A 12811-nucleotide genomic window follows, 5' to 3' on the forward strand; every position below is an offset into this window, starting at 1 on the left:
TCCATTTTTTCTAGGTTATCCAGTTTGTTAGCATATAATTTTTCATAGTATTCTCCAATAATTCTTTGTATTACTGTGGTGTCTGTAGTGATTTTTCCTTTCTCATTTCTGATTGTTTATGTGTGTAGACTCTGTTTTTTTCTTGACAAATCTGGCTAGAGGTTTATCTATTTTGTTTATTTTCTCGAAGAACGAGCTCTTGGTTTCATTGATTCTTTCTATTGTTTTATTCTTCTCGATTTTATTAATTTATGCTGTAATCTTTATCATGTCCTTCCTTCTACTGACTTTGGGTCTCATTTGTTCTTCTTTTTCTAGTTTCACTAATTGTGAGTTTAGACTGCTTATATGCTATTATTCTTTGTTCCTGAGGTAGGCCTGTATTGCAATATACTTTCCTCTTAGCACAGCCTTGGCTGCATCTCACAGATTTCAATGGTGTTGAATTATTATTGTCATTTGTCTCCAGATATTGCTTGATCTCTGTTTTTATTTGGTCATTGGTCCATTGTTTATTTAGGAGCATGTTGTGAAGCCTCCATATGTTTGTGGGATTTTTCATTTTCTTTGTGTAATTTATTTCTAGTTTTATACCTTTGTGGTCTGAAAAACTGGTTGGTACAATTTCAATCTTCTTGAGTTTATTGAGGCTCTTTTTGTGGCCTAGTATATGATCTATTCTTGAAAATGTTCCATGTGCACTTGAGAAGAATGTGTATTCTGCTGCTTTTGAATGTACAGTTCTGTAGATGTCTCTTAGGTCTATCTATTCTAATGTGTTGTTCAGTGCCTCTGTGTCCTTACTTATTTTCTGTCTGGTTGATCTGTCATTCAGAGTGAATGGTGTGTTGAAGTCTCCTAGAACGAATGCATTGCATTCTATTTCCTCTTTTAATTCAGTTAGTATTTGTTTCACATATGTAGGTGCTCCTGTGTTGGGAGCATAGATATTTATAATAGTTATATCTTCTTGTTGGATTGACCCCTTTATCATTATGTAATATCCTTCTTTGTCTCTTGTGACTTTCTTTGTTTTGAAGTCTATTTTGTCTGAGACAAGTACTGTAACTCCTGCTCTTTTCTCTCTATTTCTTCCATGAAATATCTTTTTCCATCCCTTCACTTTTAGTCTGTGTATGCCTTTGGGTTTAAAGTGAGTATGTTGTAGGCAGCATATAAATGGGTCTTGATTTTTTGTCCATTCAGTGACTCTATGTCTTTTGATTGGTGAATTCAGTTCATTTACATTTAGGGAGATTATTGATAGGTATGTACTTATTGCCATTGCAGACTTTAGATTTATGGTTACCAAAGGTTCAAGGTTAACTTCCTTCCTATCTAAGAGTTTAACTTAACTCATTTATGCTATGTAATATGCTATTACAAACACAATGTAAAGATTCTTTTCTTTTTCTCCTCCTTTTTCTTCTTCCTCCATTCTTTCTATATTAGGTATCATATTCTGTACTCTTTGTCTATCCCTTGATTGACTTTGGGGATAGTTAATTTAATTTTGCATTTGCTTAGTAATTAGCTGTTCTGCTTTCTTTACTGTGGTTTTATTACCTCTGGTGACAGCTATTAAACCTTAGGAACACTTCCATCTATAGCAGTCCCTCCAAAATAGACTGTGGAGATGGTTTGTGGAGGTAAATTTTCTCAGCTTTTGCTTATCTGGAAATTTTTTAATCCCTCTTTCAAATTTAAATGATAATCTTGCAGGTTAAACTAATCTTGGTTCCAGGCCCTTCTGCTTCATTGCATTAAATACATTGTGTCACTCCCTTCTGGCCTGTAAGGTTTCTGCTGAGAAGTCTGATGATGGCCTGATGGGCTTTCCTTTGTATATGATCTTATTTCTCTCTCTGGCTGCTTTTAATAGTCTGTCCTCATCCTTGATCTTTGCCATTTTAATTACTATATGTCTTGGTGTTGTCTTTCTTGCATCCCTTGTGTTGGGAGATCTCTGTACCTCCATGGCCTGAGAGACTATCTCCTTCCCCAGATTGGGGAAGTTTTCAGCAATTACCTTCTCAAAGACACTTTCTATCACTTTTTCTCTCTCTTCTTCTTCTGGTACCCCTAAAATGCGAATATTGTTCCGTTTGGATTGGTCACACAGTTCTCTCAATATTCTTTCAATCTTAGAGATCCTTTTTTCTCTCTGTGCTTCAGCTTCTTTGTATTCCTCTTCTCTAGTTTCTATTTCATTTAACATCTCTTCCCCATATCCAATCTGCTTTTCATACCCTCCATTGCACTCTTCAACGATTGGGTCTCCGACCGGAAGTCATTCCTGACTTCTTGAATATCTTTCCGTACCTCCATTAACATGTTAATGATTTTTATTTTGAACTCCCTTTCAGGAAGAGTAATGAGGTCCACGTAATCTTTCTCAGGAGTTATATTAATTTCACTCTGAACCAGGTTCCTTTGGCATTTCATATTTGTATATGGTGCCCTCTAGTGTCCAGAGATCTATTCTCTGGAGTTGCTAAACCCCTGAAGCAATGTCAGAGGTCATAGGGCAGTGGTATTGGTGCCTAGGGGGAGGAAAGTGCTGTTTCCTGCTTCCCGGCTGCTATGTGTGTCTCCACTGCCTGAACCAGAGGGCCAAGCACACAGGTATAGGCCTTTATGCTTTGCATTTGTAGTTGCTGTAGACAGATCTTCCCTCTTGCTGGCCTAATGCCAGAGTAGGGTTTGCCAGTTTGCATGCCAGTTGGGGCTGGCCGGGAGAAAGGCACAGTAGGCTGCCTATCACGGAGGGGGTCCTTCGAACTGTGTAGCCAGCCAGGGAGCTGGAGCACCTGAAGACTGTGAAAGCTTCCAACCTGCTGGGCAGAGTGCACCCAGACAATTTTGTCTACCTATCCTTTCTCCTGAGCAGTAAGCTCTTGTAATCCTTGCCCCTTTAGCAACCCTCTTGCTAAGGGCTTCCTTGTTAGGAAGTCTCTCAGACTGCCCACCTTTCTTTTGTCCCAGAGAAGCTGGATATGGATCCCTGCTTTCCACAAGTGGCTGGATTCTCAGTCTCTCCAGGAATTCTCCCTGTCTTGGCTTTCCAATTCCTTAATCATGAGAGTATCATGTAAGCACCATGAAATGTAGGTTTGTGCTCTGGAGCAGATTGTCAGAGTTAGGTATTCAGCAGTCCCAGGCCTCCACTCCCTCTCTGCTGTTTCTCTTCCTCCAGCCAGTGAGCTGGGGTGGGAGAAGGGCTTGAGTCCCGCTGGGCTACGGCTTTGGTATGTTACCCTGTTCTGTGAGATCTGCTCTTTTCTCCAGGTGTATACAGTCTGGCGCAGTCCTCTTTCCTGTTGCTGTTTCAGGATTAGTTGTATTAATTATATTTTTGTATTATATGCAGTTTTAGGAGGAAGTCTCTGTCTCACCTCTCATGCCGCCATCTTTAATCCTAGGTCTTAAAACTCTTATATGATGAAGACCTGTAATGTTCTTTGAAATTAAATTTTATAATAAAATTAATTTGAAGGAGTTAAGTAGATTCTCAGATAGCTTTATGCAGATTATTCTATGTGGGAAAAGAAAAATACTAAGAAAGGACAACAGATTGAAGCAAAATTAGAAATCAAGAAAACCAGATGAACTACAGAATCATGTAGAAAGTCAGCCTTCAAGGCTGAACACACACCACTTAAATAAATGCAGATATCTTGCGACCTTCACTGAGAGAAAAGGGCAAAGTCAGGGCAAAGACAAGAAGCAAGTAAATAAAACCAAGACATAGAGCAGTGAAAACAAAGGAAAGAATAAAACCAAGGATATGTCCATTGTATTTGGATTAAACAGAAAGAAGTAGGGATTGTAAATTAGTTTTAAGATGGAAAAAAGATTTGGTATGGGTTTAGCTATAGGAAAAAAAAGCTTAGCTAAAAAGTAAAAAATGACTCTAAGATTTCAACATGTTTTAGACAATGATTTTTTTTATTAAAAGTCCCATAAATGTATTTGATCTTAAAGTTTTTATTGGTGTTGACTTGGCTTTTAAACCCACTAGTACTTATACAAAGAAAGAGATTTCAGATCTGATGCTGTTTATGATAGTATGGAAAGAAATCTGGAAATATGCACTTATCTGGCTGTGTGGGAAAAGAATAGTAACTTCTAGTTCTTCAATAGGAAATCACTCGCTTAAACACTGAAAAAAGAATATCCAGTTAAAAGAATCTGGCCTAACACTTGTATTAAATGATTTGATTTTTATAACCTATTATAAAACTTATTTTATGTACTGCCACAAATTTGTGTTAAGGCTGTTTTTCTTTTTCTTCATATAAAATGCAGTTTTAAAAATAGTCAAGTCTAAAAATAAGGCAAAACCCAAAGATTAAGTGTAGCTTTATAATTAATAGGGAAATCTCCACATCTTCTAGGAAAACAGATGTTGGGTTATTCATTCCACTAAATTCTCTGTCAGTTCAAACCTCTGGAAATTTTTCACTAATATAGACTATAATATTATAAAACCCAAACCCATTATTTAATTGTACTAAATTAGTTGCTCTGTCCCAGAAAGACATGTTCTACTAATAATATGAAAGTGTGAGCAAAAAGTCTTATATTTTATTTCAGAAGCTTGGTTTCTATCATGAAAACCAATTAATAGTTTACAATATGTGCATACATCACTACAGTGCCTAATGTACACTTTGATCATAGAAAGAAGCCATATGGAGAAGGAAACAAACTCACCTGTAAGACATGTTACCATTATTGTATTCCTCTATCCTTTTCTCAAGTCTATACTTCCATAAACCACTTTTCTCCTAGACATTCCTCTAAAGATTAATGAGCAGACAAGCAAAATTGGAAAAGGTATGCTCAGAATGTGTGATTAATTTGCTTATTTCTATGCCAGTATTCCCAATACTAGCAGGACATCTACAAGGTAGACAGAGGATGGGCAAAATATTTGTATGTGCCTTTCAATTATTAGCCATGTTTTTCAGATAGAGGATTAATAAGATAGGACTAAATGACCTTAGTCTATGGCAGAAACTAGAAGAGACTGACTTCATATACTAGAAGAGTATCAGGAAATAGAATGGCCTGCCATCAACTTTAATGTAGCATCTTCCTATCTTTGTTTACCCATCAATCAAGAAACTGAACATGAAAGTAAAATAAATAAATAAATAAAATAAAACTATATTTTTGCGAGCTAATTGTTATTCTCCAAAAACATATAAGAAAATATCAGTGTTTTAAAAGAATTCTTTTACATGCAAACATAACATATAAAGGTGGCATTCTCAATGGCAGTACACTTTGATTAGTTTTCCAGGGCAGCTGCAGTGTATTTGAAATTATGGATACATACCTGCTCTCTTGGTTTTGTTCTTCTTTTAGTGGATAGCAGCAGCAGCAGAGCCTAATTTTCACAGCTCAAGCATATTACCTTAGGATAATTTATCACTCTTTTGTAAGAATCACCATAAACTGACTACAGAAACCTGCTATAGAAACAGTACTGTCTGGAAAAACTTATGAGGTATAAATTATTTTCAGCTTTTATCAGATATCCTATAACTTGCTTTCAAAAGTTCTAAATAATTATAACTGCTCTCCAATTTGTTTGCTACTTCAGTTATTTATCTACATCAAAATTAACCAGTCATAATTTAAGGAAGAATATCCACAAATTCTACTGATGGTCCAAATGTATATGTTTATAGTCCAAGTGCTAAAAATGAACATCATACCTGATAGAGCATGATAGGTTCTATGCTATATCCTAAGGTATCTGCAAAGTTCTTAGTGATGACTGTTTTTCCACAACCCTATGAAAGAAAACAGTTGTTCAAGGGATAAGTCAAAACAACCAAATCAACAAGAGATAAGTCAGGAAACAGAAACTCGCAGTGAAGCTGCCATTCTTACTTTTCCTCCAATTAAACATATGTCCTTAACCATGTGAGACTGCATCATCTCAGCCAGTAGTTGTTTATGGCTTAAAGTTTGTATGAAATGGTCTGATGAACAAGGTTGACTTAATGGCCTGGTCCCAGCTGGCACCTATAAATAAAGAGAGGTAAATAAAATAAACATACTTTTTTCTCAAAACATTAATAAATAAAAGCACCTAACTGCCATTTAAAAGCCCTTTATAATTCCTTGCTCAGTTCAATTCTGTTTTTAATATTTCAGTAAGAGCAGCAACTCTTTTCTCATCCATCGATCCGATGATCATTATCATCAAACCTCCATATCAGTGTCTAAAATTAAAACCCCATGTTGTCAACCATTTTCATAAGAAATCATGTCATTTTCATGCGATTTATAACTTATAGTAACAATGTCACTATATGAGAATGAAGGTTTTGTCCAAATTCCAGTGCTAAGTACAGAATTTAAAATCAGCCCCCTGGGACTCTGTAAATTACAGTCACCAACGCCTCCCAAGTTCTGAAATTTATGTCCACAAACCCTTTTCCACTCTTACTTTAGTTCACCATTCAGAAGCATCTTCCCTTAAAATCTCTCCTCCCATCCTTCACATCTACTTCTTTCTTTCCTACCACCTCCTTATCAGGCTTTTGGGGACCCTATCAGGAGAGATTTCTGTGCTCTGCTGAGGACTCTGGACTTGGCCATACTGCACATAACAAGAGCTCTAAAGGGCTGTAAGTTTGTAAGTGACAAGATCAGACTTGCATTTAAGAAAGATCATCCTGCTGGGAGCATAGAAGCCTAGCTGGAAAAGACTAGAGGCAAAGAAGTCAGAAAGCCATTACCAAAGGGAAGCAAATAATGAAAGGTTGCTCACAGCTCATGCCTCTGGACATACTGTTTAAACGGCCTGAAATGTCTATCACCTTTCCAGTCCTGGGCCACGGGAAACCTGTTACACTTCGAGGCTTAGCTCACATCCCACCTCCTCTCTGAAATATTCTCTACTCCTCCTGACTCCTGGTACAGCATCCTTCTTTATATCCTCATAGCTATTCCAATGGAGTCCTTACTTTTCTGCCTTTATCCCAGACCATTAGCTTAGTGAGCTAGCTCATTTATCTGAAGGACAGAGAGAGTAGTGGAAAGTCATTCTGTCTAGAAGTTCCTAACTGTTACCATGGGTGAATCAGTTATTCGCTTTACCTCTCAGTTTTCTAATCTATAAAATGGAGATAATTAAACTTACTCTCCAAGACTATTGGGGGATTTAATAGCATAATATATGCAAAGAGACAAATACAGTGACTGTTACAGAGAAGGTTCTAGAAAATTTTAATACAGAGCCCGGCTCATAGTAGCCATAATCAGTACTAAGTTAAATGAATGAATAAATACAGTAACATTAGTAAGTATTAGTAATATCATCAAAACACACAAAAAAGCCTATAATTAAAATTTTCTCTGTCACAATGTAAGAAGGCAAGCATTTTTCTTTCCTATATTCACTTTTGAATCCCATCACTTGTTGGGATTCTTAGTGCCCTCAAAGAAACAGTTAAAAGAAAAGGAGATAGAGTGAGCAGATAGAGTTCTATGACCAGATATCATTCCCCTCATCAAAGAACTGCTCAGTTAGAATACTTCTTCTTCTAACTGTTTCATGTAGCTAAGAAAGATTTTTATCTGAAAAAAGTGTTCCCTGGCAGCTAAAATATGTTTGAAAACACTATTTCTTGTCAAGGACTCAGAATACAAAATGCTTTATTCAACACTTGATTTGATTTGATTTTCCCAGATGTCAACTTTGATTTTTGATAAAAAGCTATCCCTGTTTCTCCTGAACTTTTCCAGTTTACAAACATATAAGGATACACAGATAAATACAGATACAGATATATAGGCATAACACTATGGAGTCAAAAATTACAAGGGGATCATAAACCCAGTGCAGGTCAGAATGGACAGAAGAAGGCACGTCTCAGAAAGCATAAACCTTGACTCATTACCTTAATGGTTATCTCTTTTTCTGCAGTACGGACTATCACAGAAGCTCGGGAGACGTGGTGCTCAGTCACCCGCTCCACTCTTTTAATCTCTTTAGGAAGAACAGAGCTTCTTGAATCTTGCAGTTCAAAGCGCTGTAAAATTACAAAATGATACAACTTACTTTTCATTTTAATATTAATGTTGGATATCTGGAATATTCCATCTTAATCAGAACTGAAACTCTGTCTATATTATAAAGGTAGAGGGAAAAAAATTAATGAGAATTTTTTTCCTATTTTTACAAATACCATTCTACTTAAGCCAGTTTCTGAAGATGATGTGAAAATAGTCCCTAAAATTTAATAAGTGACAGGAAATGGAATCACTAAATTCCTGACTTTTAGAAGTCTGCAGCCTACATTTCTTGATGATCAAATATTCCACTTTCCCAGAAAGAGACCATGAGACTCTTGAAAACATGTTAAAGTAAAGCAAGGCCTATTATCAGTTGATTTGTTAAGTCAACTAAAGTTAATATGTTGCTTGAAATTCATGAAACCAGAACTTCCTGGACACCATTCTGCTGTCTGATTGTGTAGTTAGCTTAATTGATTGCAATAATTATAACAATCAATCTTCCACAGTATCTGATGCAGTGTCTTCTATAGTGTAGGTTCTCAGTATTGGTTAGACAGGATTTTAAAGGCCAAGACCATGGATTCTATCCCCTGTGGGCCAATTATCAATATTCTAACACTTGGTTATAGCTGTCATATCAGCTAGTTATATAATACAGAGAACACAAATATGTGAAAAATGGGATTACTAATTGAAAATTAATTAAATCCAATTCTCTACTAATAGTAGCATGTTCAATATGAAAAACTTAATTCATTTTCAGTATTAAATTGGCAGAAATTCCTGTTTAATTACCCCTAAAATCCTACCAAAGCAGAACACTACCAGTATAGTGAAAGAGTTGAACCTCAGTGAACAGATCACTGCTCATTCAACAGAATGATACAACTCCAGAAAACAGATTTTTGGGAAGAAAATTATCTTCCACTTCAGCATTGTAAACATAAAAGTACAGCTTAAGACTTAATTTCTGTGTCATAAGTATGTGAGACAATCACTTATTCCTATCCCCAAATCTAAGAAAACTGTTTATTTGTGCTACTGTAAAAAAATAAGTTTTATACTTTACACATTTTATATATGCAGATTCCTATGGTATTATGCAATTTGGTAGGAATTGCATTCATGTGGTAGACAAACAACAACTACTGACATTTGAATTTCATGTAAAAAAAAATACTACACTGTATTTTGTCAAAGGAGTAAGAAAGGAAAAGACCTTAAGCAAGTAATTAAATTCGTTAGAATTTAGGAGCTAGAGCCATTAAATTAGAACCAAGAAAACAAGTATATGGGCTTAAAGGTATGTTTTTACCTCAGCTATAATGTTGGTTGATATAGGATTGATGTCAAAGCACTTATACTCCAATAATGAACACTAATGCCTTGAACCACATGCTATACTGGTTATATCATTATAAGTAATTCAAACTAAAATATTTCAGTAGAGTAAAAATAGTAGGCTAGAATACACTACAATAGTAAAAGAACTCATGTTACAAGGAGAATTACCATTTGTTGGCACAGGAAATCTATAAGACTGTTAAGCAAAAAGGTAATTGAGGAGTAAAACAGATAACATGATTCTTACAGGCTAGATGTTATCAGCAAGTAAAAAATAATTATTTTATTTTCCTTACCATTTTATATTAATGAGCATTTCCTATGAATTTTTAAATTTCAACTAACAGTACTAACATATTTTTTGATACACTTCCTTTGGTATTACATTTCTGGAATTGTGATGTATAGTAAAAGGAAACGTAAATCACATGGATGTTGGTCTGCAAGGACTACATACTCATCCTCACAATTCCTAATTCCATCCCATAGAGCTTTTCATTTTTCTTCATACTTCTTTCTAGTCTGTTCAGCACAAAAAGAGAAATTCCCCATACCATGTTGGCTGGTTACTGAACAAATTTGTAGCCTCCAGTCTCTGCTTGGCTCTTTTCCCAAAGATCATCAGCAACTAATACAGACCATTACTATACTCCTCTGAAGTCAATCTGAGCCCATTCATCCCTGTCTCAGCAGTTAATCTAGCTGCCTCCTCCATCAACAATCAATCCTTCATTTTTCACTAGAATTTTCACATTACAGCAATATTAAATTGACTTTATTTGATTCACTCCAAATCTCCAAAACCTAGAATCACACATGAGACACAGTCAGTGGTCAATAAATGTTTGTTAAATAAACAAGTAAATGAAATTCTTGTTCCTTCATTCTTAAAATCATCAATATGCTTATCAATTTTACTTCTTTTTCCACTATTTCAATAGAAAGGACTTCTGCTTTAATTATGAGTGGATGGAAAGCCACTAGAAGTCTACTTTCTGTCTCAAGTTAATGGGAACTCAATCATTCCAGTTGCTGGGTAGAAAATATGTTCTTCGATCATTCCAAATCTAGGCAAAATGGTGCTCTAGAAACATCCTTTCCTGCCCCTCCCAGACCATATTTCCAGAAATATTTTTTAATGTACTCTACAGACTTCATCCTTTCTTCCTATAGAGATTTTGCTCTCCTATTCCAAGAAACAAACAAAAAGCCATCTGTTGATTTTATATCATCTTTCAGTTCCTCATCTCCAATTTACTATTTGGCCCACTGATTTGGGGTTTACATTCCCACCACTCTACTGGCACTGCTCCTGGTAAATCCACCAATAATATCCAATTTGCCAAACTAAATAAATCAGTTTTTCTTTTATTCAAATTTTATTTATTTATGTCCCCTCTTTCTCAGTTTCTTCTACAGGTTCTTCTTCATCTTCCTGACCAATACACATTAGGGTACTTCTGGAGTGGATCTTTTATATTTTCTTTCTACATTCACTTTTTAAATAATCTCATCCAGTTTCAGACGATAAACCATCTATATGTTCATGAGTCCCAATTTCCTCTCTGCAGTTCAGACTCCTCTCCTAAACTCCTTATTTGCAATGCAACTGCCCCCTTGACATATCCATATGGATCACTAACAGGCATTTTAAACTAAACATGGGCAACACTCAGGTCTTGATCTTCCTCCCATGTTCTCTCTCTCTAACTTCATCATTCCAGGTGTGCAGTCCAAAAAGCTTGAAATCATTCTTGACGCTTTATCTCAACCCTACTTTGAATCCTTCAGCAGAATCATACTGATTCTACCTTCAAAATATAACCCAAACCCAACCACTTCTTACCAAGCTTTACAGCTGGTCAAAGCTACCATGATCTCTCAACTAGATTACTAGCACAACCTACTAACTGATTTTTCCCTGCTTTCAGCTTTCCTCTCCACAGTCAACTTACTACTCAGCATCCAGAGTGAGCGTGTTAAAATGTTCAGTCATACAGTGTAGCAAAGGGAAGACAAGTAGGGACTCTGTGGCATCTTACTACACTGATGGACAGTGACTTCAATGGGGTATCGGGGGGACTCAATAATAAGGTGAATATGCTAACCCATTGTTTTCCTTGTGAAACCTTCATAAGAGTGTATATCAATGATACCTTAATAAAAAATAAAATAGAATGTCCAATCACATAAGACATTTCTCTGCTCAAAACCTTCTAATGACATTCCATTTCATTCAGACTGAAAGCAGAAGTCCCTTCAATGGCCTCTGATGCCCTACAGGATCTGACCTCCTTTGCTTTCTGACCTCATCTCCTCATCACCTCTCCTTCACGGTGACTCTTCACACTGGCCTTTGCTGCTCCTAGGATTCCCCAGGCGTGCTCCTGCTTCAGGGCTTTTCCGGCAGTTAATGCCTCCCACAGCATCTCCCTTCCTCCTTCATATCTTTATTCAAATGCCATCTTCTCAGTAAAGGCATCATTACTCAGCTGACATACTCCAAACTTTACTCACTGGCTTACTTACTTTATTGATTGATTTTTGCCCTTCACCAAAAAATCAGCTCTATGAAGCCAGAGACTTTTGCCCATTTTGCTTACTGCTGTATCTTCAAAATACAACTGTGCCTGGCCAATAGATTGGATGGAAGAATAGATGGAATGAATCTCAAAGTCTTCATTCAGTGGACATCTATGCAGCATTTGAAACTTGCTATTCCTTTCCTTTGAAAACAGTCTTTCTCAAAAGTCCTTAACTCTCTGCTGTTCTCTCTCACTGCTCTTCCTCGGCCCACTTTGAAGGTTCTTTGTCTACTTGAATACTGGTGCTTCCAAGGCTTCAGTCTCCAGGCAGTGTTTTTTCTACATATGCTCCTCCTGGGTTCTTTCATCCATTGCCCTAAATTTAGATAATACCCAAATATTAGTGACTCCCAAGAATTTATCTTTAATACCAAAATAGCTCCAGATCCAGATCCAATCCATATTTTTAAGCTGGCTAGACAAATCCACTTGGGAAACTCAAATTCAAAAACACCCTCTTGTATTTAACTACTTATCCCTCAATCCCAATGTTAATTAGTGGTGTCTCCACCTACTCAGTTTTCCAAGCTAGGATTCATGGACATTCTGGATTTCTCACTTTCTCTCACTTTCTCCCCACAAGGGCATCCTGTATTTTATCAGTGAGTAGGATTTATCACCTTACCTCTGAAACATTTCTCATATCCATTCAGTAGCTATTCCACTCATTAATGCAGGCCAGTATTACTTTTATTGGAGCTCTCCATAATTATGCTATACTACTATAGAATCATTACATCAAAATAGTTACTCATTTGCATGTCTGATGCTCTAACCAGATCACAAGTTCCTCAAGAGCAGAAATTAGATTGTATCTATTTCTGATCCTCAGATTTCTGTAA

The 12811-nt window shown here is 36.3% G+C and overlaps 1 protein-coding gene across 8 annotated transcripts in view; it reads right to left on the bottom strand.

Annotated features, from left to right (window-relative positions):
* Nucleotides 1-12811, bottom strand: part of VWA8 (von Willebrand factor A domain containing 8) — a 386353-nt gene that overhangs the window by 285120 nt on the left and 88422 nt on the right. For all 8 annotated transcript variants that reach the window (XR_012121063.1, XR_012121064.1, XM_073212563.1 and 5 more), the window contains 3 exons: nt 7923-8054; nt 5905-6039; nt 5727-5804 (listed from right to left, as the gene is read on the bottom strand). Coding sequence is in view for 6 of the 8 variants with exons in the window: in XM_073212563.1 (XP_073068664.1) it covers nt 5727-5804; nt 5905-6039; nt 7923-8054 (345 nt within the window). In the remaining 2 variants the exon portion in view is untranslated. The remainder of the gene's footprint in view (nt 1-5726; nt 5805-5904; nt 6040-7922; nt 8055-12811) is intronic.

The sequence above is a fragment of the Manis javanica genome, chromosome 9 (genome assembly GCF_040802235.1).
Source record: "Manis javanica isolate MJ-LG chromosome 9, MJ_LKY, whole genome shotgun sequence".
Classification (NCBI taxonomy): domain Eukaryota; kingdom Metazoa; phylum Chordata; class Mammalia; order Pholidota; family Manidae; genus Manis; species Manis javanica.